We start from the raw sequence: 24,437 nt of genomic DNA on the forward strand, positions 1-24,437 counted from the left end.
ACGTAACATTGAAGGGTTTGTTGGGATCACGTGAGTAACGGCAAGATGGCGGCGAAGAGATGTCACAGTAAGTGAGAGAAATAAAGAGGGAACGCGGAGGCCGATGTGAGAAAGGGAATACGATGGAGAAGGAGAGAAGAGATGGAGAGTGAGAGCGAGACTGACACCGACATAAACGACAGCGAGGGGGATATGTGAAGGAAGGAATAAGACGGAGTGATAGAGCGAAACTTAGAATATCCTTTGTTGTCAAAACAAAAGTTTTTACAGATACACGGAAAGAAAAGTTAGAGTGTGTGTATAAGAGAGAACGGAGGAAAGGAGAGTGATAGAGAGGCACCGGGAATGTACGGGGAGGGGAACCGGTAGAGTGATGGCCGCAGAAGTATATCCATCAGGTCGTATTTCACTGTCACCTTCTGCGCCCTCAGATTGAGTGAGGATTTAATGTCTCACCCCAACTAACCCCGTCTGCCTCCCATAAAGTATTCCCCATACAACCCAGTCCTTCCTCATTCATACATTCACCTCATTTCTCTTTCAATGTCGGTATGCAGATCCCCTTTACAACTCCCATGTATCACCTTCGGACAATTCTCTGGCTAGTGAAATTTGTCCTGAATTTCTTATTGCATTTAATAGTCGCTGATGTACCTTCACAGCCCATAGCTCTAGTCTCCTTTGTAATTGGCAACATCTCTATACTGAACTTATCCAATTCTTTGATAAACTTAAAAGATGCCTTCCCAGCTCAATCACCCCTGTGTGTATTGTATATCTTTATTCTGTATACCCGCTTTACTTATCTGTCACTTTATTTAAGAGTCATTAAAATCTGTATATAATCATTATTATGTACCATTTTCTCATTTACATTATTCAGTTACATAATCATTCCTCCAGTACCTTTCCATTGTTCAGCAGTCTACCAGACTTCTGTTAGTGGATTAATCCTGTCTCTTTCACTTTAATGCATATAAGTTCTGTTTCTAACCATGTGTTATGCAGCTTTTTTCTGCTTCCATTATGTTATTTCCAAAAACATGAGCTACTCATTCCCATTTCCTTGCTCCTCAATTCTGATTATGTTCTCACCTACAGTGTTTAGTTGCTCGACCTGTTCTTCATGTAGCTGTGTATCAACTATTCCTTGCTGTAGTTTTTTTTTTGCCTCAAATTTCCTTATTTTAGATGCTGTCTTACTTTCGCTGTTCAATTTAAATAAAACTTCCTCAATTCAACATTACCTATTACTTTTCAGGATTTAGGAAGGTAGTCTGAACCTTGAGAAGTTGGGCCAGCATCATCAAAGCATGGGATAAAAGCAAATTACTGCGGCTGCTGGAATCTGAAACCAAAAGAGAAAATGCTAGAAAATCTCAGCAGGTCTGGCAGCATCTGTAAGGAGAGAAAAGAGCTAACGTTTTGAGTCTAACTGACCCTTTGTCAAAGCTTTAACGAAGGGCATTTGATTCTAGGGCATCTGATAGGATGGGTGCTAAGAGAATGTTTCTCCTTGTGGGTGAGACTAGGACTAGGAGGTATAGTTTAAAAATCAGTAGTTATTTAATACTGAGAAGTGGAGGAGGTTAGTTGGTGGTTAGTTGTTTGGACTTTTCTACCCAGGAGAGCAGGGAAAATGAGCTATTGAACATATTGCAGGTTGGGTTAGTTAGAGTTTTCATTAATAGAGAGTTGAGGGGAATGGGGAATGGATTGGAAAGTGGAATTAAGGCCACAGAAGTCAGTCATGACCTTATTAATTGTTGGAACACTCAAGGGATTAAATGGTCTACTTCAACTGCTTAAATTCATCGTATATGGCCTCTATGCATGTCTTTCTAACAAGTCCATAATCTTTCATAGGTAGATGATCTGTAATTACACATCATATGCAGAACTGAGCTTGCCGGTCTATGTAGTGTTTGGTATTCTTGCCCAGTTTCAACTTCACCTAAATGGTAACTCTTCTGACCAGATATCAATTTATAGTAAATAGTTACTCCAGTTTGAATGGTCTTGGGGAGTCAATGGGGATATTGCATTTTTTTTTCAGGGAGGCTTTGAGGGTATCCTTGAAGCATTTCCTTTCCCTTCTTGGAAGCTATTTATGACGAAGCTTGGAGTAGACAGCTTGTTTTGGAAATGTGATGATATGATCTTCCTAATCCAGTTTATTGACTGTAACCAGTGCCTTGATACTGGAAAATCTGCTCTGAGAGAGACCCAGATAATGGAGGTTCTGTTCTATTTGTTGATTTGTAGAATTTTGTGGAGGCATCGATAGTGGTATTTCTTTAGGAATCTGAGATGTTTGCGGTACATTGGCCATGTTTCAACCACGTTCAATCACAAACAGCAAAAGAATATGCAGAAACCTGAACATCCCACACACTCACCTCCTCAAACACCACCTGTGGCAGTGCGTGTGGATTGTTTAGTCAGTTCAGGAGCCATAACACTAAAGTGGAAGAAAGTCATCTCTGTCTTGAGGGATTACTTCAGACTGGTTGATCTTAAATCTTGAAAGAATTGACTTAAAGCAATTGGCAATAGAAGCAAATGTAATATGAGAAAGCGCTTTCCAGGCAGTGACTGGTTGCAGTCTGGAGTATGCTGTCCAACTTTGTTAAGCAGGTTCAATAAAGGCTTTCAAGACAAGTTAGAGTATTACTTGAAAAAGAACAATGTGCAACATTAAAGGAAAAACGTAGGAGCATGGTCAAGTATTTAATCGGAAAGCTGGTTCAGGTACAGTCAGCTAAGCTGTCTCCTTCTATACTGTTGTGATTTTGCAATTTTTTCCCCTTTGTATTTCTTCTGATGGAATGTTAATCTGAAGACCTGTCTGCTTGTTCGGACAGAGGATATAAAATAACCCATGTGCAGTTTTCTTTGTGTTTCTATCAAAAACAACCTTTAAAATAGGTATGGTAGAATAGGATATGGTAGATTAAGAGTTCACATTCTAGTCTCAGTAAGAGAGTTAAAATTCTACTATGCTCAGTTGGGAATTGAAGTCAGTTAACACTGCAAATTGCCTGATATGTATTGAACCCAACTCGTTCACAAATGCCCTTTGAGATGTCAATACAATCCACCAGTCTGGCCAATATATATCATTCTAGTCCTACAGGATCATAAAATTGTTATGGTGCAGAAGGAGGCCATTTGGTCTTCTCAGGGGAAAGCAGCATCAGCCAAGTTCATGACATCATTGCGGCTTTGGAGAAAGATAAGCATCAGGTCTATAGTGATAGGGGATTCAATAGTAAGGAGTACTGACTGCTTCCATGGCTGCACATGTGAATATCAAGATGATATGTTGCCTCCCTGGTGCCAGGATCAGGGATGTCATGGAGCAGTTGCAGGTCATTCTAGAGTAAGCAGGTGAATGGCCATTGGTTGTGGTACACATAGTACCAACAAATTAGGCAAACAATGGAATGAGGACCTGAAAACTGAATATAGAAAGTCAGAAAATAAATTAAAATGCAGGACTTCAAATGTAGTAATCTCAGAATTACTGTCAGTGCCATGTGCCAGCAAGAGTAGGAATAAGAGGACAGATCAGATAAAGGTATGACTGGGGAAGTGATGAACCAGTAAGGGGTTTAGATACTTGAGACATTGGGACCCTTTCTGGGAAGGTGGGATCTATACAAGCCTGACGAGTTGCACTTGGGCAGGTTCAGTTAGTGAGGTTTTAAACTAGTATGGCACTGGGATAGAGCCAATCTTAAGTCTACTAAATGTAGGCTTAAATGAGTCAGATACCGGAGACAGAACATTAGCTAGTGATGTAGTCAGCAACTTGCAAAGACAAAAGAAATGAGGATTAGAAAGCATCCAGCCAAAGAAATTGACAGGGTTGAGCTGTTAATACTTCAATGCAAAGAGTATTACAACCAAGACACATGAACTAAGGGCACAGATAGATGTCATTGTATAATGAAAAGCTGGCAGAAGGAGGGGCAAAATTGGCAGCTTGGTATCCCTGAATGGAGAGTCTGCAGACAGCGTAGAGTGAGTAACAATAAAAGAAGGGGACCAGCAGCAATTGGTTAAAGAATCAATTACATTTGTGAGAACAGATGATATACTAAATGGGTTAACAAATGAGGATTTATGGGTTGAGCTTAGGAATAAAAAAGGGGCAATTACACTACCAGGAGTAAACTACAAAACCCAAATAATGAGGGGGAGATTGAACAAAAATGTCTGCCTGTAGGAAAAAGAGGCCAATAACAGAAGGAGACTTTAATGATCCCAATATCAATTGAGTTTCAAATAATATAATGGATTTCAAGTTTAAGGAGTTTCAAATAAAACTCTGCAAATGCAAATTCATCTTTGGATGTGTTTGTGTGTGTACGCACGCGTGCATGAGAGAGAGAGAAAGTGTGTGTGTCTGTCTGTCTGCATGTGAGTATGAGTGCACATGAGAGTGTGTGTGTGCGCACATGCTTGGTACAGTGTGTATGCGAGTTTGGCTTAGAGTGGTGCTGGAAAAGCACAGCAGTCAGACAGCATCCGAGGAACAGGAAAATTGACGTTTCGGAGGCACTGCAATTGATATTGTTTATGTAGATATTTCATCAATGGAAATGAGAGGGCCATGGACACAAAATTGAATTAATGAGAAATAGTTGTCTTTCAGATTGCAGGGAGTCATGAAGTAGAGATTCCCAGGGTTCTTCTGTTAAGGCCAGTACCATTTAGCTTTATACGAATGACCCAGACTAAGTGTATTGAGTATAATTTCAAAGTTTGCAGATAACCAAAAGTCAGGAGCAAGATAGCAACTGGCTGAAGAAAACAGATGAAATTTAATAGGGAAAGGATTAGAAGAAGACCCTTTGACCCATTCAATCTGTTCTGCCACTTGATGAGATCATGGGTGAACTGATTGTTGTGCAGTTGCTTTACAGTGTATTTTACATTAGTTTGTTAGTAACTTTGTAGCAATGTCTGGCTATTCTCCTTTCATTTTGCTATTTAAATTACTTTTAGATATGTTGAATGACAGGTTGAATTCTGTTTTCCACGTTGATTGAACATAGGTTTTGTGCTGTGGAACACCTGGAGGTTGGCCAGCTCGAAAACAGAGAACAAGCCGGACTCGAGAAAGGAACCTCTGAGAAAGCCTGTAACCCCTGTTGGCCGCTTGGATCATCCACAGCAGAAGACGGTGGGAGAAGATCCCCTTGAAAGTGAGTGCTCTGTGTTTTGGAATGGAACTGCTGTATTTCAAGCATAATATATATGAAACCTTACAATGAGGCAACTTATTTACCAGCGATTGCATTGGAATTTTTTATTTGACTGTAAATTCCAGTAGTGCTGACTGGTTCTGAGGAAAGGTAAGTGACCAGGAAGGCTGCTATGACCTCGGCACTGTGAAGTGGCTGAAAGAATTTGGCACAATGTAGACCCGTAGATATGATACAGCACCAAAGGGGGTCATTCAGCCCATATTGTCCTAATATGACCTAAGGTACTCAGATGTCCTTTCTAATCCGATCTTCTCAGACACAGCCTGAAGCCCGCAACTTATAGCACCACAAGCAGCGAATTCCAGATACCCACCACTCTCTATGCATAAAAATGTCTTTCCTTACATCCCCTCTAATCTTTCTGCAACTTAGCTTGAAGCTATGACCCCTGGTTTTTGAACTTTTCTGCCAAGGCAAACAGGTTCCTTCTATCTACTTCATCTCTACCCCTCACAAAGTTGTTTACCCCTCAACCTCCTGAGTTCTCCCCTCAAACTCCTGAGTTCCAAGGAATAGAGCCCCAACATAGAGTCATAGAGATGTACATCACGGAAACAGACTCTTTGGTCCAACTTGTCCATGCCTACCAGATAGCCCAACCCGATCTAGTCCCACCTGCCAGCACCCGTCCCATATCCCTCCAAACCCTTTCTATTCATATACCCATCCTTTTAAATGTTACAATTGTACTAGCCTCTGGCAGCTAATTCCGTACACTTACCACCCTCTGCGTGAAAAAGTTGCCCCTTAGGTCTCTTTTATATTTTTCCTCTCTCACCCTAAACCTATGCTCTTGAGTTCTGGACTCCCCCACCCTAAGGAAGAGACTTTGTCTATTTATCCTAACTGTGCCCCTCTATAAGGTCACCCCTCAGTCTCTGACGCTCCAGGGAAAACAGCCCCAGCCCATTCAACCTCTCCCTATACTTCAAATCCTTCAACCCTGGCAGCATCCTTGTAAAGTTTGTCTGAACCCTTTCAAGTTTCACAACATCCTTCTGCTAGGAAGGAGACCAGAATTGCATGCAATATTCCAACAGTGGCCTAACCAATGTCCTATACAGCCGCAACATGACTTCCCAACCCCTGTACTCAATACTCTGACCAATAAAGGAAAGCATACCAAAAACCTTCTTCACTATCCTATATACCTGCTACTCTACTTTCAAGGAGCTATGAACATGCACTCCAAGGTCTCTTTGTTCAGCAACACTCCCTAGGACCTTACCATTAAGTGTATAAGTCTGCTAAGATTTGCTCTCCTAAAATGCAACACCTCACATTTATCTAAATTAAACTCCATCTGCCACTCCTCAGCCCATTGGCCTATCTGATCAAGATCCCATTGTAATCTGAGGTAACCTTCTTTGTTGTCAACTATACCTCCAATTTTGGTGTCATCAGCAAACTTAATAACTATACCTCTTATGCTCACATCCAAATCATTATATAAATGATGAAAAGTAGTGGTCACAACACCGACTCTACTGGTCACAGGCCTCTAGTCGAAAAACAACCCAACACCACCATCCTCTGTCTTCTACCTTTGAGCCAGTTCTGTATCCAAATGACATCTCCAGTCTCTCCTTGTAGCTCCAGTTCTCCAGACCTAAAAACATTATAGTCAATCTTCTCTGCACTGTCTTCAGAGCAATTACGTCCTTCCTGTAATGTGGTGACCAAAACTGCATGCAATATTCTAGTTGTGGTCTCACCAGTGTCTTTTACAACTTCATCATTATATCTCAAGTTTTGTATTCTATGTGTCTGTCAATGATGGAGAGCATTCCAATGTCTTCTTTACAACCATATCTATCTGTACTGCTACCTTTAGGGACCTGTGCACTTGCAAGCCAAGATCACTCACTTCATTTACCTCTCTCGGTATATTCCCATTGATTGTGAAATCCCTTTTACTGTTTGACCTCCCTGAATGCATGACCTCACACTTCTCAGTATTCAACTCCATCTGCCACTGTCTTGCCCATTCCACCAACATATCTATATCATTTTGGAGCTCAGCGATCCTCTACATATCCACTACACTGCCAATTTATGTGTGTCCAAACTTCTCAATTGTGCTCCCCCCCCAAATTCATGTTCAGGTCATTAATGTACAAAACAAAGAGCAGGAGTCCCAACCCAAACCCTGTGGAACGATACTTGAAACAGCTTTCCATTTGCAACAACCGCTATCATTCAATATCCTTTGTTTCCTGTAACTAACCAATTTTGGATCCAACTCAACTTCTTACTCTGTATATCATTTTACTTTTCTAACCAGACTGCCATGGAAGATCTTGTCTCATGCCTTACTAAAATCCATGTAGACACCACCGACTGCACTACATAGATTCTCTTTGTCACTTAGAGTGTTAGAGATGAAACAGACCCTTCGGTCCAATTTGTCCATGTCAACCAGATATTCTAAATTAATCTAGTCCCATTTGCTAGCATTTGACCCATATCCCTCTGAACCCTTCCTATTAATGGGCTAACGTATTGCCGCTATTTAATGAAGGTGATAAGAAAAAGCCAGGGAACTATAGGCCCGTGAGCATGACATTGGTAGTGGGCAAATTATTGGAGGGAATGCTGAGGAACAGGATTTTAATGTATTTGGAAAGGCAAGGACTGATTAGGGATAGTCAACATGGCTTTGTGCTTATGAAATTGTGTCTCACTAACTTGATTAAGTTTTTTTGAAGAAGTAACGGAGAGGATTGATGAGAACAGAACAGTGGGCGAGCTCTCTATAATAAGGCAGTCAACAAGGTTTCTCTTGGCAGATTGGTTAGCAAGGTTAGATCACATGGAATAGAGCGAGAACTAGCTATTTGGATACAGATCTGGCTCGAAGGCGGAAGGCAGATGGCGGTGTGGCACAAGGTAAATGATTTGGATGTCAACATAGGAGATGTGATTAGTAAGTTTACAGATGACTTCAACATTGAAGGTGTGGTGGACAGCAAAGAAGGTTACCTCAGAGAGCAATGGGACTGTGATTAGATGGGCCAGTGGGTCGAGGAGTGACAGGTGGAGTTTAGTTTAGATAAATATAAGGTGCTGCATTTTGGAACGGCAAATAAGGGCAGGACTTATTCACTTCCTGAGGAAGTAGTGGATGTGGGTACAGTTACAATGTATAAAAGACATTTGGATAAGTACATGAATAGGAAACGTTTGGAGGGATATGGGCCGGGAGCAGGCAGGTGGGACTAGTTATTTTTGGGTTATGATTGGCATTGTTGGACCGAAGTTCATAAGATATAGGAGCAGGTTTAGACCATTGGGTGGCACAGTGGTTAGCACTGCTGCCTCACAGTGCCAGACACCCAGGTTCAATTCCCGGATCAGGCAACTGTCTGTGTGGAGTTTGCACATTCTTCCCGTGTCTGCGTGGATTTACTCTGGATGCTCCGGTTTCCTCCCACAGTCCAAAAATGTGCAGGCTAGGTAAATTGGCCATGCTGAATTGCCCCTAGTGTTAGGTGAAGGGGTAAATGTAGGGGAATTGGTCTGGGTGGGTTCCTCTTCGGAGGGTCGGTATGGACTTACTGTAAGTAATCTAATCATTTGGTCCATCGGGTCTGCTCCACTATTCAGTCATGGCTGATATGCTCCTCAGCCCCATCTTCCTGCCTGCTCTCCATAACCGCAAACCCATTACCAATTAAAAATCTAACTCCCCAGCAACCATCGCACTTTGGCATAATGAATTCCACAGATTCACAACTTTTGCGTCTGTTTCTGTGCTGTATGACTCTATGTACCCATCCAGATGCCTTTCTAAATGTTAAAATTGTACCTGCCTCCGCCACTTCCTCTGGAGCTCATTCCAATCATGGTCAAAAATCACACAACACCAGGTTATAGTTCAACAGGTTTATTTGAGAACACAAACTTTAGGATCGGAGCCTTGCTCCTTCAGGTGATAATGAGAGAGGGATGTCTTAGACACAGAATTTATAAGTAAAAGATCAAAGGGCCATACAACTGATGCGAACAAATTGAATGCACATAAAATGGCTGTTAAATCTTTAATCAGGTAGAATTGAGGTGCAGGTTTCGATTGATTAATATGCAAATCCCAGAATTTCTTTCAAATCTCCACTGCCCCGAGATAACTTAATGTTTTACCTGTATAAAAGAGGTGACATCTTGGGTCAAACAATGCATTTAAGGTGTGAGGTCTTGTTTAGAGTCTGTCTGTGATTTAACCTGGTTTTATTTCCAAAGCAGGGATTTATAAAATGCCATATTGTGTGCTTTTTGAACAAAATAGAATGTATCTGCAAATACAAATTCACCCCATAGATTTGTGTGTGTGTGAGAGAGAGAGGGGGGGTGGAGGCATGTAGAGGGGGGGAGAGAGAGAATGTGTATGTGTGTGTTTGTGTGCGCTTGAGAGAAAGTGTGTGCAAGTGTGAGGGAATGTGTGTTGAGAATGTGCGCGAGTGTGAGGGAGTATACACATGTGAATGTGTGTGTGCTTGAGCGAGAGTGTGCATTTGAGTGTGTGTGAGAGAGAGTCTAAGGGTGTGTGTGAGACTTTGTGTGTGTGCTTGAGAGAGAGTATGTAAAATTGGAAGGGGGTGTATGTGTCTGAATGTGTGGGTATGAGATTGAGTGAGAATGTGTTATATCAGAGAATGTCTGTGTGAATATGTGAATGTGTTTGTGTGAGAAAGTGTGTGTGTGTGTGTGTGTGTGTGTGTGTAGTGTGGTGGAGGTGACCTGTAGTGTGACATGAATCCAAGATCCCTGTTGAGGCTGTCTTCATGGGTACCAAACCTGGCTATCGCCCTCTGCCCGGTGATTCTTGCATTGTTGTGTATCCCGAAGTCCGCCTTGGATGATGTTTACCCTAAGGTCCGAAGCGAAATGTTCCCCACTAGGGGGAGCACTTCAGCATGAGGGACATTCGGCATTGGATCTTTGGGTAAATGTTCTCCAAGCGAACTTTGGGAGACCCAACAATGTAAAATCGCTGAGCACTGGCTGATAGCCAAGCTTGGTACCCATGAGGATGGCCTCAACTGGGATCTTGAATTCATGTCACACTATAGATGACCCCACCATGCCATACATGCTCATACAAAAACGCTCGTGTATACACACAGACCATCTCTCATGCACAACACACTTTCTCTCACACACAGACACATGCACACACTTTCATGCATATACTTCCTCACACTCGCATATGTTCTCTGTCAGACACACACACATACACAGTCTCTCTCTCACACATGTGCGCTCACTCTCTCTCTCTGTCTCTCTCACTCACACACACATTCTCTCACTCTCTCTCACACACACACACGCACACACACACCCCCTATAGGGTGAATTTGCAATTGCAGATACATTCTGTTTGTTCAAAACGCACACAATTTGTAGACAGTCAATATGGCATTTTGTAAATTCCAACTTTGGAAATAAAACCAGTCTGACTCCAAGTCTAAACAGGACCTCATGTCTAAATTGCATTGTCTGACCTGAGATGTCACCTCTTTTATACTGATAAAACCTTAGGTTATCTCGGGACAGTGACTTGAAAGAAATTCTGGGATTTGCATACTAATCAATCAAAATCTGTATGTACATTCTAACTGATTAAAGATTTAACAGCTATCTTAAATGTGTTCAGTTCATTTGCATCAGTTTTTTAGACCATTTGATCTTTTAATTATAAATTCTGTGCCTAAGGTCTCACTATCGTACAAGCATCTAAAGAAGGAGCGAGGCTCCGAAAACTTGTGTTTTTAAATAAAACTGTTGGACTTTTGGTTTTTTTACCTTGTTCAACCCAGTCCAACACTGGCACACCTCCAATAATGGATTCCATACACGTACCACCCTGTGCATGAAAACGTTGCCCCTTAATCTAATCTAATCTAACCTTAGGTCCCGTTTAAATCTTTCCCTTCTCACCTTAAATCTGTGCCCTTTAGTTTTGGACTCCCCTACCCTGGGGAAAAGACCTTGACTATTCTTCCTATCCATGCCCCTCATGATTTTGTAAACTTCTGTAAGGTTACCCTCAGTCTCTGATGCTCTGGGGAAAATACCTCCAGCCTATTCAGACTCTCCCTGTAGCTCAAACCCTCCAACCCTAGCAACATCCTTGTAAATCTTTTCTGAACCCTTTCAAGTTTCACAATATCTTTCCTATAGCAGGGAGATCAGAATTAATAGTAGCATTCCAAAAGTAGCCTAATTCATGTCCTTTAAAGCCGCAACATGACCTTCCAAACTCTATACTCAATGTACTGACCAATAAGGGGACGCGTACCAAACACCACCTTCACTATCCTGTCTGCCTGCGACTTTCAAGGAACTATAAACCTGGACTCCAAGGTCTCTTCATTCGGCAATACTTTGAAGGACCTTACCATTAAGTGTGTAAGTCCTGCCCTGATTTGCCCTACCAAAATACAGAACACCTCATAATTAACTAAATTATACTCTATCTGCCACTCCTTGGCCCATTTTCCTATGTGATCAAGGTCCTGTTATACTCTGAGGTAACCTTCTTCGCTGTCCACTACACTTCCACTTTTGGTGTCATCTTCAAACTTACTACCTATACCTCCTATGTTCAGATCCAAATCACTGATATACATGACAAAAAGCAGTGGACCCAGTACTGACCCTTGTTGCACACCGCTGGTTACAGGCCTCCAATCCGAAAACCAACCCTACACCACCACCCTTTGTCTCCTATCTTTGAGCCAATTTTATATCCATATAGCTAGTTCTCTCTCTATCCCATGTGACCTAACCTTGTTAACTAGTCTACACCAAGGAACCGTTTCGAAAACCTTAATGAAGTCCACATAGACAATACCCGCCGCCCTGCCTTCATCAATCCTCTCTGTAATTTCTTCAAAAAACTCAATAAAATTACTGAGACATGATTTCCCACACACAAAGCCATGTTACTATCCCTAATCAGTCTTTCCTTTCAAAATAAATCATGAGGGGCAAGGATAGGATAAATAGACAAAGTTTTTTTCCCTGGGGTGGGGAGTCCAGAACTAGAGGGCATAGGTTTAGGGTGAGAGGAGAAAGATATAAAAGAGACCTAAGACAACTTTTTCATGCAGAAGGTGATAAGTGTATGGAATGAGCTGCCAGTGGAAGTGGAGGCTAGTACAATTGCAACATTTAAAAGGCATCTGGGCATGTATATGAATAGGGATATGGGCCTGGTTGCTGGCAGGTGGGATTAGATTGGATTGGGATATCTGGTTGGCCTGGATGGGTTGGACCGAAAGGTCTATTTCTGTACTGTGCATCTCTATGAATCTGTGATTCTAATGACTTGTCGACCACTGATGTTAGGCTCACCAGTTTATAGTTCCCCGGTTTTTCTTCCGCAAAGAATTCTGTCAAATTTGTAAGGCATGACCTTCCCTTTACAAGCCATGCTGACTATCTCTGACTACTCCATGCCTTTCTCAGTGACAGTTTATCCAATCTCTCTGAATTGATTATAATAATTTAACCACCACTGGCATTTCATTTGTATCTTTTTAATCAACTCAACACATTTCTTGAGTTCTCTGGCACTTCACCTGTGTCTACTGATGACTGGAAAATAACCCTCAGTCCATCAGCTATTTCCTGATCTGTTTCAGCATCCCAGAGAACAGTTCATCTGGCCCTGGCAACTTATCCACTTTCAAAGATTTCAAACTTCTCTCACACTTTCTCTCTCATTATTTTGCCCAATATTTTACACTGCTCCTCTTCGATCACTACATGTCCTTTGATTTTCTCTGCTCTCTGAGCCAAAGCATCCCCAACACCTGGTAACATATAGGGAGCAGAGATTCGTTGGAGTATACACTGAATTGGTAAACTGCTTATGCACAGTGGTTTTCTCTGTTTTATTGTGCTGCTCACCTGCATTGAGTTGCGAATTAGATTGGAAACTCTGTAAATTATTCTTCATGACTGTTTGTTAAAGCACTGTATCTAATTAAATTACTTAAAAAATAAGCTGACAGTTGAAAACTAACAAAACCTTTGAGATGGCCATTTTTTTGGGACTTGTCCAAATGCTATCATTGAGTTTTCTTCTGCCAATAAGTAGTAAAAGACTTCCTTGATTGTCACTGGATAGTTTGGCAAAAAAAGTATCAATATAGATTAATACAGATTTATTTATTAAAGTTTTTTTTGTTGTTTCGGAAATGGAGTTAAGTAGTAATCAGCAGGCTTCCTCAAAGGGCCGAAGCCATTCAGTGCACAAAACAGAAATTGCTGGAGAACCTCAGCAGATCTGGCAGCATCTGTGGAGAGAAAGCAGCATCTGTGGAGAGAAAGCAGAGTCAATGTTTCACATCCTGTGCATTCCAGGCCACACCTTACAGACATGTGGTATCTCAGCAAGCTGACAGTTAGTGTTCCTTTTCCCTAGGATAAGGGATTTCAAGACTAGGGGCAGATTTTAAGGTGAGAGGAGAATGATTTTAAAAAAAGACATAAGAGGCACATTTTAACCTAGAAGGTGGTTAGTGTGTGGAATTAGCTTCCTGAGGAACTGGTGGATGTTACAACAGTTACAACATTTAAAAGATAAGTACATGAATTGGCAAGGTTCGGACGGATATGGGCCAGGAACTGGCAGGTGGGACTAATTTAGTTTGGGATTATGTTCGCCACGGACAAGTTGGGTCAAAGGGTCTGTTTCTGTTCTGTATGACTCTGGCTCTAGATTTTATTGCCAGTGATTCTTTTGCATAAATTGTCTGTCTGCAGCTTTGGATTACTCGTGCATTTAGAATTATAGTAACCATTTGTATAGATATAGCACTTTTCACTTAATGAAATATCCCAAGATAATTCACAGAACCTTTGGACTAGAGAAGATTACAGAGAGAGGGATTTGAAAACAAGAACAAGAATTCTTTAGCTGAAGGATTCTGTCAGTTAGAGAGCATGGGATAATTGGTGAATAGGATTTAGTGTGAAATAGGACATGGAGAGCAGAGTGTTGAATGACCTCATATTTATAGAGAATGGACCGTGGAATACTAGACAGGAATGTGTAACAATAGTGAAGTGTAGACGTAACAGAAGTATGGATGAGGGGTTCAGTAGCAGAAGAGTGAAGGCAGGGGCAGAGTCAGGTGATGTTAGGTGAAAATAAGTGGTCTTAATGATATGACAGGTATGGGGTCAGATTTTAGATTAGAGTGGTGCTGGAAAAGCACAACAGTTCAGGCAGCATCCGAGGAGCAGTAAAATCGACGTTTCGGGCAAAAGCCCTTCATCAGGAATACAGGCAGAGAGCCTGAAGGGTGGAGAGATAAATGAGAGGAGGGTGGGGAGAAAGTAGCATAGAGTACAAGAGGTGAGTGGGGGAGGGGATGAAGGTGATAGGTCAGGGGGAAGGGTGGAGTGGATAGGTGGAAAAGAAGATAGGCAGGTAGGACAAGTCATGGGGACAGTGCTGAGCTGGAAGTTTGGAACTGGGGTGAGGTGGGAGAAGGGGAAATGAGGAAACTGTTGAAGTCCACATTGATGCCCTGGGGTTGAAGTGTTCCGAGGCGGAAGATGAGGTGTTCTTCCTCCAGGCGTCTGGTGGTGAGGGAGCAGCAGTGAAGGAGGCCCAGGACCTCCATGTCCTCAGCAGAATGGGAGGGGGAGTTGAAATGTTGGGCCACAGGGCGGTATGATTGGTGTGGGTGTCCCAGAGATGTTCCCTCTGCTAGGAGGCGCCCAATCTCCCCAATGTAGAGGAGACCGCATCGGGAGCAACAGATACAATAAATGATATTGGTGGATGTGCAGGTAAAAATTTTGAAGGATGTGGAAGGCTCCTTTAGGGCCTTGGATGGAGGTGAGGGAGGAGATGTGGGTGCAGGTTTTGCAGTTCCTACGGTGGCAGGGGAAGGTGCCAGAACGGGAGGATGGATTGTTGGGAGGGGGGCGTGGACCTGACTAGGTAGTCACGGAGGGAACGGTCTTTGTGGAAGGCGGGAAGGGGTGGGGAGGTAAATGTATCCCTGGGGGTGGGGAGGGGAATGTATCCATGATGGTGGGGTCTGTTTGGAGGTGGCGGAAATGTCGTCGGATGATTTGGTTTATGCAAAGGTTGGTAGGGTGGAAGGTGAGCATCAGGGGGGTTCTGTCCTTGTTGCAGTTGGAGGGGTGGGGTCTGAGGGCGGAGGTGCGGGATGTGGACGAGATGCGTTGGAGGGCATCTTTAACCACATGGGAAGGGAAATTGCGGTCTCTAAAGCAGGAGGCCATCAGGTGTGTTCATTGGTGGAACTGGTCCTCCTGGGAGCAGATGCGGCGGAGGAATTAGGAATACGGGATGGCATTTTTGCAGGAGGTAAGGTGGGAAGAGGTGTAATCCAGGTAGGTGTGGGAGTCGGTGGGTTTGTAAAAAATGTCAGTGTCAAGTCGGTCGTCAATAATGGAGATGGAGAGGTCCAGGAAGGGGAGGGAGGTGTCAGACATGGTCCAGGTAAATTTAAGGTCAGGGTGGAATGTGTTGGTGAAGTTGATGAATTTCTCAACCTCCTCGCGGGAGCACGAGGTGGCGCCAATGCAATCATCAGTTTGGCAGAGGAAGAGGTGGGGAGTGGTGCCGGTATAATTACGAAAGATGGACTGTTCTACATAGCCAACAAAGAGACAGGCATAGCTGGGGCCCATACGGGTGCCCATGGCTACCCGTTTGTTCTGGAGGAAGTGGGAGGATTCGAAGAAGAAATTCTTAAGGGTGAGGACCAGTTCGGCCAAACGAATGAGAGTGTTGGTGGAAGGGTACTGTTGGGGACGTCAGGAGAGGATGAAATGGAGGGCTTGGAGACCCTGGTCATGGCGGATCGAGGTGTAGAGGGACTGGATATCCATGGTGAAGATGAGGCGTTGGGGGCCGGGGAAACGGAAGTCTTGGAGGAGGTGAAGGGCGTGGGTGGTGTCTCAAACATATGTGGGGAGTTCCTGGACAAGGTGGGATAGGACAGTGTCGAGGTAGGTAGAAATGAGGTCAGTGGGGCAGGAGCATGCTGCGACAATGGGTTGGCCTGGGTGGTCAGGCTTGTGGATCTTGGGAAGGAGGTAGAACCAGGCAGTGCGGGGTTCCTGGACTAAGATTGGAAGCTGTGGTTGGGAGATCTCTTGAGGTGATGAGGTTCTGTATGGTCTGGGAGATGATGGTTTGGTGATGGAGGGTGGGGTCATGGTCGAGGGGGTGGTAGGAAGAGGTGTCCTCAAGTTGGCGTTTGGCTTCAGCGGTGTAGAGATTAATGCGCCAGACTACCACTGCACCCCCTTTATCTGCTGGCTTGACGGTGAGATCAGGATTGGAGCAGAGGGATTGGAGGGCTGCACGTTGTGAGGGTGAGAGGTTGGAGTGGGGGAGGGGGGTAGACAGGTTGAGGCGGCTAATGTCCCGGCGGCAGTTGGAAATAAAGAAGTCGAGGGCGGGTAATAGGCCTGGGGTTTCCAGGTAGATGCAGTGTGTTGGAGGTGGGTGAAGGGGTCCTCGGAAGGTGGGCGGAGTCCTGATTGTGAAAGTAAGCACGAAGACGGAGGCGGCGGATGAAGTGTTCGACATCATGGCGTGTATTAAATTCATTGATGCGTGGGCGGAGGGGGATGAAGGTGAGTCCTTTGCCGAGGACTGATCGTCGTCCTCAGTGAGGGGGAGGTCTGGAGGGATGGTGAAAACTTGGCACGGCAGGGAGCTGGAATCTGGTGTGGGTGGGGAGCCTGCTTCTGCCTCAGGCAATGCCAGAGAGTGCAATGGTGAGTAGAATAATGTCCACGAGACATTGAGAGAAATCATAAACTGTTTTTCTGTGATTTTGTAAAAAGCTATACTTAGTCAAATTTATGTGTTTTAACTTTATATAGTTTTTTAGGTTAGTTTACATACTCACAATCAAAGAATTTTGAGTACATGCACCACAGACAGTTTTAAAAGGGGAAAGAAAAAAGTGAAATGAAAACAGAAACCTTTGCTTATGGACAAAAGAGAAGAAAAGTACCTATCTCCCTTGTCTGTAACATGTGGAAGTGGCATTTGTGATGGGGACCAAAGACAGTGGCTTTTGTCTTAATATTTAATCGGTGGGAATTCCAGTTCGTTGGTACTGGATGTTGGTTCAACAATCTGAAAGTTGGAGAAAGTGGATGAATGAAGAGATGGCATAGAGGTATAGAGCTGGGTGTCATCAGCATATGTGTGAAAGCTAATGTGTTTTAATTGACTGAGGGGCAACATGTAGTCATAAAGCATGAAAACAGACCCTTTGGCCCAACTCGTCCATGCTGACCAGGTTCCCTAAACTGAACTGGCTCCATTTGCCTGTACTTAGCCCATATCCCTCTAAACAATTCCTTTCCATGTACCTGTCCAAATGTCTTTTAAATGTTGTAATTCTACTCATTTCTTCCACTTCTTTTGGTAGCTTGTTCCATTAACGCACCACCTTCTGTGTGAAAAAGTTGCCTCTTAGCTCAGATGAGAAATAGGAGGGGCCATGGATAGATCCTCAGGGTCTATCCATGGATACTACGGTGTAAGGATGGGCAGAGAAACTATGATTCCCGATGAAGGGCTTATGCTCGAAACATTGATTCTCCTGTTTCTCGGATGCCGTCTGACCTGCTGTGCTTTTCCAGCACCACATTCTCGACTCTGATCGCCAGCATCTGCAGTCCTCACTTTCTCCTAGAGAAACTATGATATCAAGTAGAGTGAATCAAATTGTCTGAAGATTGTCGTCTGTGATGTTGGGAACCAGTGTTTCCTCTAAGCTGCTCAGCTATGCAGCTGCACAGTCATTCTGATGATTCATGCTCGCTGAACAGCATTCCAAGTGTGTTCCCAGTATGGACCTGTGGTTTTGGAAGTTGCTGCTGCACATAGTCTCAGAGGTCCCCATGGAAGATAAAAAGTAAAAAGGAACATAGATGGTAACCTCAGGAAGGGACTGACTGGATTATCCGCTTGGCACTTCTGTTTTTGAATTGTTGTTCTGAGTTCCCTGTTGTTAGGGATTGGGATATTTGGAGCTTCCTCTTGTTAGTTGTTTAACTGTCCATGGCCATTAATAACTGGATGGGGCAAGATTGCAGAGCTTCAAGCTGATCTATTGGTTATAATGTGCTTACCTTTGTCTATTGCTTGGTGCTTCTGCTGTTAGTATGTATTTTAACCCTGTGTAGTAGATTTAGTTGAATGGGACTTCCTATCATGTTTACTTGTTGCTGCATATGTTGACCAGCATTCTTCATTGTTGTTGGAAGAAAGGTGGCGCAGATAAGATTGTGTTTTTACAAATTGTTTAGAGTGGAGTTAAGAAGCTAAAGATTATCAAAGGATAAGAGTGTATTATAAATTAATTTAAAATAAAAACTTTATTGTATTATATGTGACTGGAATTAGACTTGATGTAGGGAGAAATCTCCAAGAGGAATTTTAAGACCGGTGTACCTTAGCACAAGTCATCTATATTCAGAGCTGCATTACCATATATGTGGAAGAGGCCGGAGACCACTTCAAATCTAGCTTTCACGTGGAGACCAGTTGCCCTCTTACACACAGCTTAGATTGAAAGTCAATGACGTTGAGAGTTCTCCATGAAATACAATATAGAATGTGTAGAATATATATATTCTATATTTTTATACCTTTTGTGTTACAATAATTACATTGTTCGCTATACTCCCCTAATCTGTTAATCCAATCCAGTAAACACACAATTAACTAACAACTCTATGTATTTGTAGGTTCTGCCATAATCTCATGATGTCTATCAGATACCTACAACATCTGTCTTTGGGATCTTACAATGCTTCTGACAGTTTTCTTCCTTTCCAAATATTTACTAGCTGTACTTTATTACCAATGATCTAAATAGTTGCTTTTCACTAAGAACTCTTCCAAATTCTGAACTAACTTTAGCAGATTAGAAAGGGTATTAATTTCTAGTAATTGTTGTAAAGTCTTTGAAATCAACTATAATGTAAGGTTATTGTGACACAACTGACAAATTGAGAACAACTTCTGTCACTTCAGCCTGAGAAATCAAACAAAACATCCTTCTGACTTGCAACTACAGTTTACAACTCCTTCTATTTCATTTTTAAATAAATCCTTACTATTTCCACTCTAAACACTTGCCATTACTAATTATATTTTCTTAATAAAAACATCTATTTGTATTTTTCTCGTGAGGGTAGAATTCAACCACTTTACAACTTTACCAAGCTATTAAATGAAACTTGTTAATTTCCACAGACAATTAAGGGAGGTAAGCAAATCTTCACTTTGTATTTTGGAATCTGTCTTTGACATCTGCACTTAAGTTTCAACTATTTATCTTTCCCTAATTGTGACCTCCCTTTTTACAACCTTTCTCTGCCCTCCTCCTATGTCAGTGTTGCTTTTTGAGATTGTGTTTACACTATTTAAGACTTTATCTTCCCTAATAATGCATTGGACCTCTACATTGTCTATAAATATTTGCTCAAGAAATGCATCTAACCTTTTCACACTAATTTGTTGTTTACCTTTCTAATTGTACAATTACCAAACAGTGCAAAATACTGGAGGATCGGACCTTCTACTTTTACTAAATAACAAACTTAGGGCTGTAGACCTTACAAAAATGCCCATTATTAAATAGAACATAGAAAAGTATAGCACAAAACAGGCCCTTTGGCCCACAATGTTGTGTTGAGGATTATTCGTATTCTCAAATAAAATAACCTAACCTACTCACCCCTCAATTCACTGCTGTTCATGTGCATGTCCAGCAGTCATTTAAATGTCCCTAATGACTCTGCTTCCACCACCACTGCTAGCAACGTGTTCCATGCATTCACAACTCTCTGTGTAAAGAACCTACCTCTGATGTCTCCTCTATACCTTCCTCCTAACACCTTAAAACTATGATTCCTCGTGCAAGTCAATCATGTCCTGGAGAAAAATCTCTGACTATCAACTCTATCCATTCCTGTCATTACCTTGTATGTCTTGATCAGGTCACCTCTCCTCCTCCTCTCCAGAGAGAAAAGTTTGAGCTTAGTCAACCTTTCTTTGTAAGACAAGCCTTCTAGTCCAGGCAGCATCCTGGTAAACCTTCTTTGCACCCTCTCCAAAGCCTCCGTATCTTTCATATAATAGGGCGACCAGAACTAGACACAATATTCCAAATCTGGTCTCACCAGGGTTTTGTAGAGCTGCAGCAAAACCTCGCGGCTCTTAAACTCAATCCCCCTTTTAATGAAAGACAAAACGCCATATGCTTTCTTAACAACTCTATCCATTTGGGTGGCAACTTTGAGGGATCTATGCACTTGAACACCAAGATTCTCCTGTTCCTCCACACTGGCAAGAACCCTGTCTTTAATCCTATATTCAGCATTCAAGTTCGACTTTCCAAAATGCATCACTTCACAGTTATCCAGGTTGAATTCCATCTGCCATTTCTCAGCCCAGCTCTGCTTTCTACCCATGGGTATCTCCAACCTTTGTGTCATTGGCAAATTTATTAACCCACCCCTCAACTTCCTCACCCGAGTCATAGAGATGTACAGCATGGAAACAGACCCTTCGGTCCAACCCGTCCATGCCAACCAGATATCCCAACCCAATCTAGTCCCAACTGCCAGCACCCGGCCCATATCCCTCCAAACCCTTCCTATTCATATACCCATCCAAATGCCTCTCAGATGTTGCAATTGTACCAGCCTCCACCACATCCTCTGGCAGCTCATTCCATACACTTACCACCCTCTGCGTGATAAAGTTGCCCCTTAGGTCTCTTTTATATCTTTCCCCTCTCACCCTAAACCTATACCCTCTAGTTCTGGACTCCCCTACCCCAGGGAAAAGATTTTGTCTATTTATCCTATCTATGCCCCTCATAATTTTGTAAACCTCTATAAGGTCACCCCTCAGCCTCCGACGCTCCAGGGAAAACAGCCCCAGCCTGTTCAGCCTCTCCCTGTAGCTCAGATCCTCCAACCCTGGCAACATCCTTGTAAGTCATTTATAAAAACTACAAAAAGCAGAGGCCCAAAAACAGAGCCCTGTGGGACACCACTCGCCACTGACCTCCAGGCAGAATACTTTCCATCTACAACCACTCTCTACCTTCCGTCAGCCAACCAATTCTGAATCCGGACAGCCAAGACTCCCTGTATCCCATACCTCCTGACTTTATGAATGAGCCTACCATGGGCAACTTTATCAGATGCCTTGCTGAAGTCCATATACATCACATCCAATGCTCGACTTTCATCAACCTGTCTCATCACCTCAAAGATCTCAATAGGATTTGTGAGGCATGACCTGCCTCTCACAAAGTCATGCTTGGCTGCCTTTAATCGCGCTATGCTTTTCCAAACAGTCATAAATCCTATCCTTCAGAATTCTTTCCAAAACCTTGCTGACTACAGAACTAAAACTGGTCTGTAATTGCCAGAGATTGCCCTATTACACTTCTTGAAAAGAGGAACAACATTTGCCTCCCTCCAATCCTCCAGTATGACTCCCGTGGTGAGTGAGGAAGCAAAGATCTTTGCCAGCGGCTCCTTTCTCACTTCCCGGAGCAATCTCTGGTAAATCTGGTTTAAAACTGCCTGTTTACATGAACCTGATTAACTTCTCTAATGTTTCTTCCGAATGAGAATCTCATTTTATCCAGTATATCCATATGGAGATTACAAGTCCAGCTATGAACGTCACCTGATGGTAACTATCAATCCTTTTCGGCCATTTTCTGTTAGTTAAAAAGCCTGAAGTGGCCATCTTGTCAACTTAGTCATGGGATGCTACAACTGACAGTACTTGCTATGATTTTACTTACAAATGAGTTTAAAAATATAGGGACAGAGGAGACCATGGGCTGAATGATATGCAATGAAATTGATATTTTTCTTCAACCTGGCCGATGGTTACTTCCCATCCCCGTCCCTCAACCTCCACAAGGTGGTGCTTTTCCTTGTTTTTTGGATATGGCCAGTATTTATTCTCTAACTGAATAAAGGTTTTAGTGAATCATATGGATTTTAAATAACCTGGCAACTTTTGTTGGATTTGTGATTGACTCCTAAATGTATCAAATCCAGTTTCACAAATTGCTGTGGTGGTATTTAAGTTCTCAATCTCTAAGTTGGCAGCCTGTGTAGCCTATAACATTTTTTTTAATTAAGGCAGGATTGGGTTGTTTGAAACATCATATTCGTGACACTGTTTGTCCCTCCAGGCTCAAGTGTGCAGTTCCTAATCTAACACAAGTTATACAATTGACAAGTGATATAACTGATTGTTCTGTTGTCTAGGGTTTCCTGATGACATCAATCCAGTCACAAAAGAAAAGAACGGACCAAGAGGCCCTGAGCCGACCCGCTATGGAGACTGGGAGAGAAGGGGACGCTGTATTGATTTTTAGCATTTTCTGCTTTATATAAATTCAGCAATGCACAATTTGTAAATAATTTGAGGTTTATATGTAAAGTTCAACCATGACATGGTAACGCAGCTGGGTTCAGATGAGGGTTTAGTTCTGTTTAATTTAGAGCAGATAATAATACACACTGATGTGGTTTCTCAATGCTGTCTTAGCCTCTCTAAAACATATATTTTTAGGCTCAATTTGAAAAATTATTAATCAATAAATAATTAAATACATTATCATGTTACAAGTGTCTCAAAGTTCTCCATAAAACTTAATTTGTTATAAATGATCAATGTAGAAATACTTGTGTAATTGTCGAAACCCAGGAAGGATTTTTCCGATGACAGGGTGTCACAGTCTAAGGTTACAGGATGGGCCACTTAGGACTTGAATGAGGAGAAATTTCTTCACCCAGACAACTGACTCCATTGATTTCTCTGCCATAGAAAGTGTTTGAGGCCAAAAGATTGAATGTTTTCAAGAAAGAGTTAAATCGAGTTCTTTAGGACTAAAATGATCAAAGATTATACGGGATAAAAATGGAAACGGAGTTGAATCAAAAACAGAACTTGTTAGAGCCACTCCATAGGTCTGGCATCATCTGTAGAGAGAAAACAGAGGTAATGTTTTGGGTCCAGTGATCCTTTAGAGATAGTTTTGCTTAACCTAGTGCCCAGCAATTTCTGATTTGTTTCAGACTTCCAGCATCTGCAGTTTTGTTTTATTGTACAGAGGTGGATGATCAACCATGATCACATTGAATGGTGGAGCAGGTTCAAAGGGCCAAATGGGTTATCGATGCACCCATTTTCAATGTTCCTATGATTCATGTCAGACATATGATCACAAGATGATCCAATTTATTACACATCTAGGTAGAATTATTTATATGTGTGTTAATATTGTAGCAAGATTAATGTAACATACCATGTTAGGTGAAGAAAACAACTTCATATCCTGAAGAACCCTTGTTTGGACTGCCCTGTCTACCCATTTCTATCATGATGGATCAATCAGGGCTAGCTATGCCCCTTGTAATGTAGATATCCATTTTCCAAGTTTTTACAGACAGTGGCTAAGGTTCCATGTATTTGAAAATCTGTCCATGTGCCATGTTCATTGTATTATTTGTTACCGTGCATCATACTGTTAGCAAATGATTTTGTTTGTGAGCAGATAGTACAAGACAGATGGTGTCACAGACAATGAGTCAGGCTATTGCAACAAAAAGTTGGAAAGCTGAGACCATCCCACTGAATGTAGCAGCTTAATTTTGTGAAATACTTGGGTAAATAATGTTATATGGTTGTCATAGCTACTACATAACTAATATGAAATAAAACTGTTATTGATTCATTACAGGCCCCAGCTCACCAAATTTTCTTTAATCTTTAGAGAGATTGAAGAAGCAAGCCACAAGTACAAAAGACACAAAACCCAGTTCAAACCTCAAATGGACACTATTGTACTTTTGGGTTACTCTATTATTTATTTAAATATGCACTGCTAGTCTCAGATTGCTTACAGAACAGCTAGTTGTACCTGACAGGTCTAAGAAAATATTAACGGTTATGCTTTGCTATGCAAGTATTTTAATTAATATTTCAGTCATATTGTTAATCAAGATTGATTTTTATTTTTTCCCATTTGGTCTTCCTGTGGGAGTTTCCCTCAGGGATTCAAATAGAAAGGTTTCCAATGGACAATGTTACCAAAT

General features: G+C 42.2%; 1 protein-coding gene across 4 annotated transcripts; it reads left to right on the forward strand.

The window, feature by feature from the left end:
* Positions 1 to 21: 21 nt before the first annotated feature.
* sdhaf4 (succinate dehydrogenase complex assembly factor 4) lies at positions 22 to 22,953 on the forward strand. Of its 4 annotated transcripts, none has more exons than XM_043681782.2 (3): positions 22 to 67; positions 5,064 to 5,213; positions 22,605 to 22,953. In XM_043681782.2, exons 1-3 carry the CDS (start codon positions 46 to 48, stop codon positions 22,712 to 22,714), a joined length of 282 nt encoding a protein of 93 aa, XP_043537717.1. In that variant the 5' UTR covers positions 22 to 45; the 3' UTR covers positions 22,715 to 22,953. The 4 variants fall into 4 exon arrangements, with proteins under 4 accessions (XP_043537717.1, XP_043537724.1, XP_087835667.1 ...); XM_043681789.2 differs by having other exon boundaries at positions 39 to 67; positions 5,053 to 5,213; XM_087979541.1 differs by lacking the exon at positions 22 to 67 and adding an exon at positions 127 to 148.
* The last annotated feature ends 1,484 nt before the right edge of the window (positions 22,954 to 24,437 follow it).

The sequence above is a fragment of the Chiloscyllium plagiosum genome, unplaced genomic scaffold (genome assembly GCF_037043375.1).
Source record: "Chiloscyllium plagiosum isolate Xiang-an unplaced genomic scaffold, Cpla_swu_hap1 HiC_scaffold_3, whole genome shotgun sequence".
NCBI classification, from domain to species: Eukaryota; Metazoa; Chordata; class Chondrichthyes; order Orectolobiformes; family Hemiscylliidae; genus Chiloscyllium; species Chiloscyllium plagiosum.

Excerpts from the sequence above, each read along its gene's own strand:
- sdhaf4 (XM_087979533.1), top strand. The coding sequence starts at position 1,871 with ATGATCTGTAATTACACATCATATGCAGAACTGAGCTTGCCGGTCTAT. Across the intron at positions 1,962-5,063 it reads GTTTCAACTTCACCTAAATG|GTTTTGTGCTGTGGAACACC; the intron begins GTAACTCTTCTG and ends GATTGAACATAG. Across the intron at positions 5,214-22,604 it reads GGGAGAAGATCCCCTTGAAA|GGTTTCCTGATGACATCAAT; the intron begins GTGAGTGCTCTG and ends TCTGTTGTCTAG.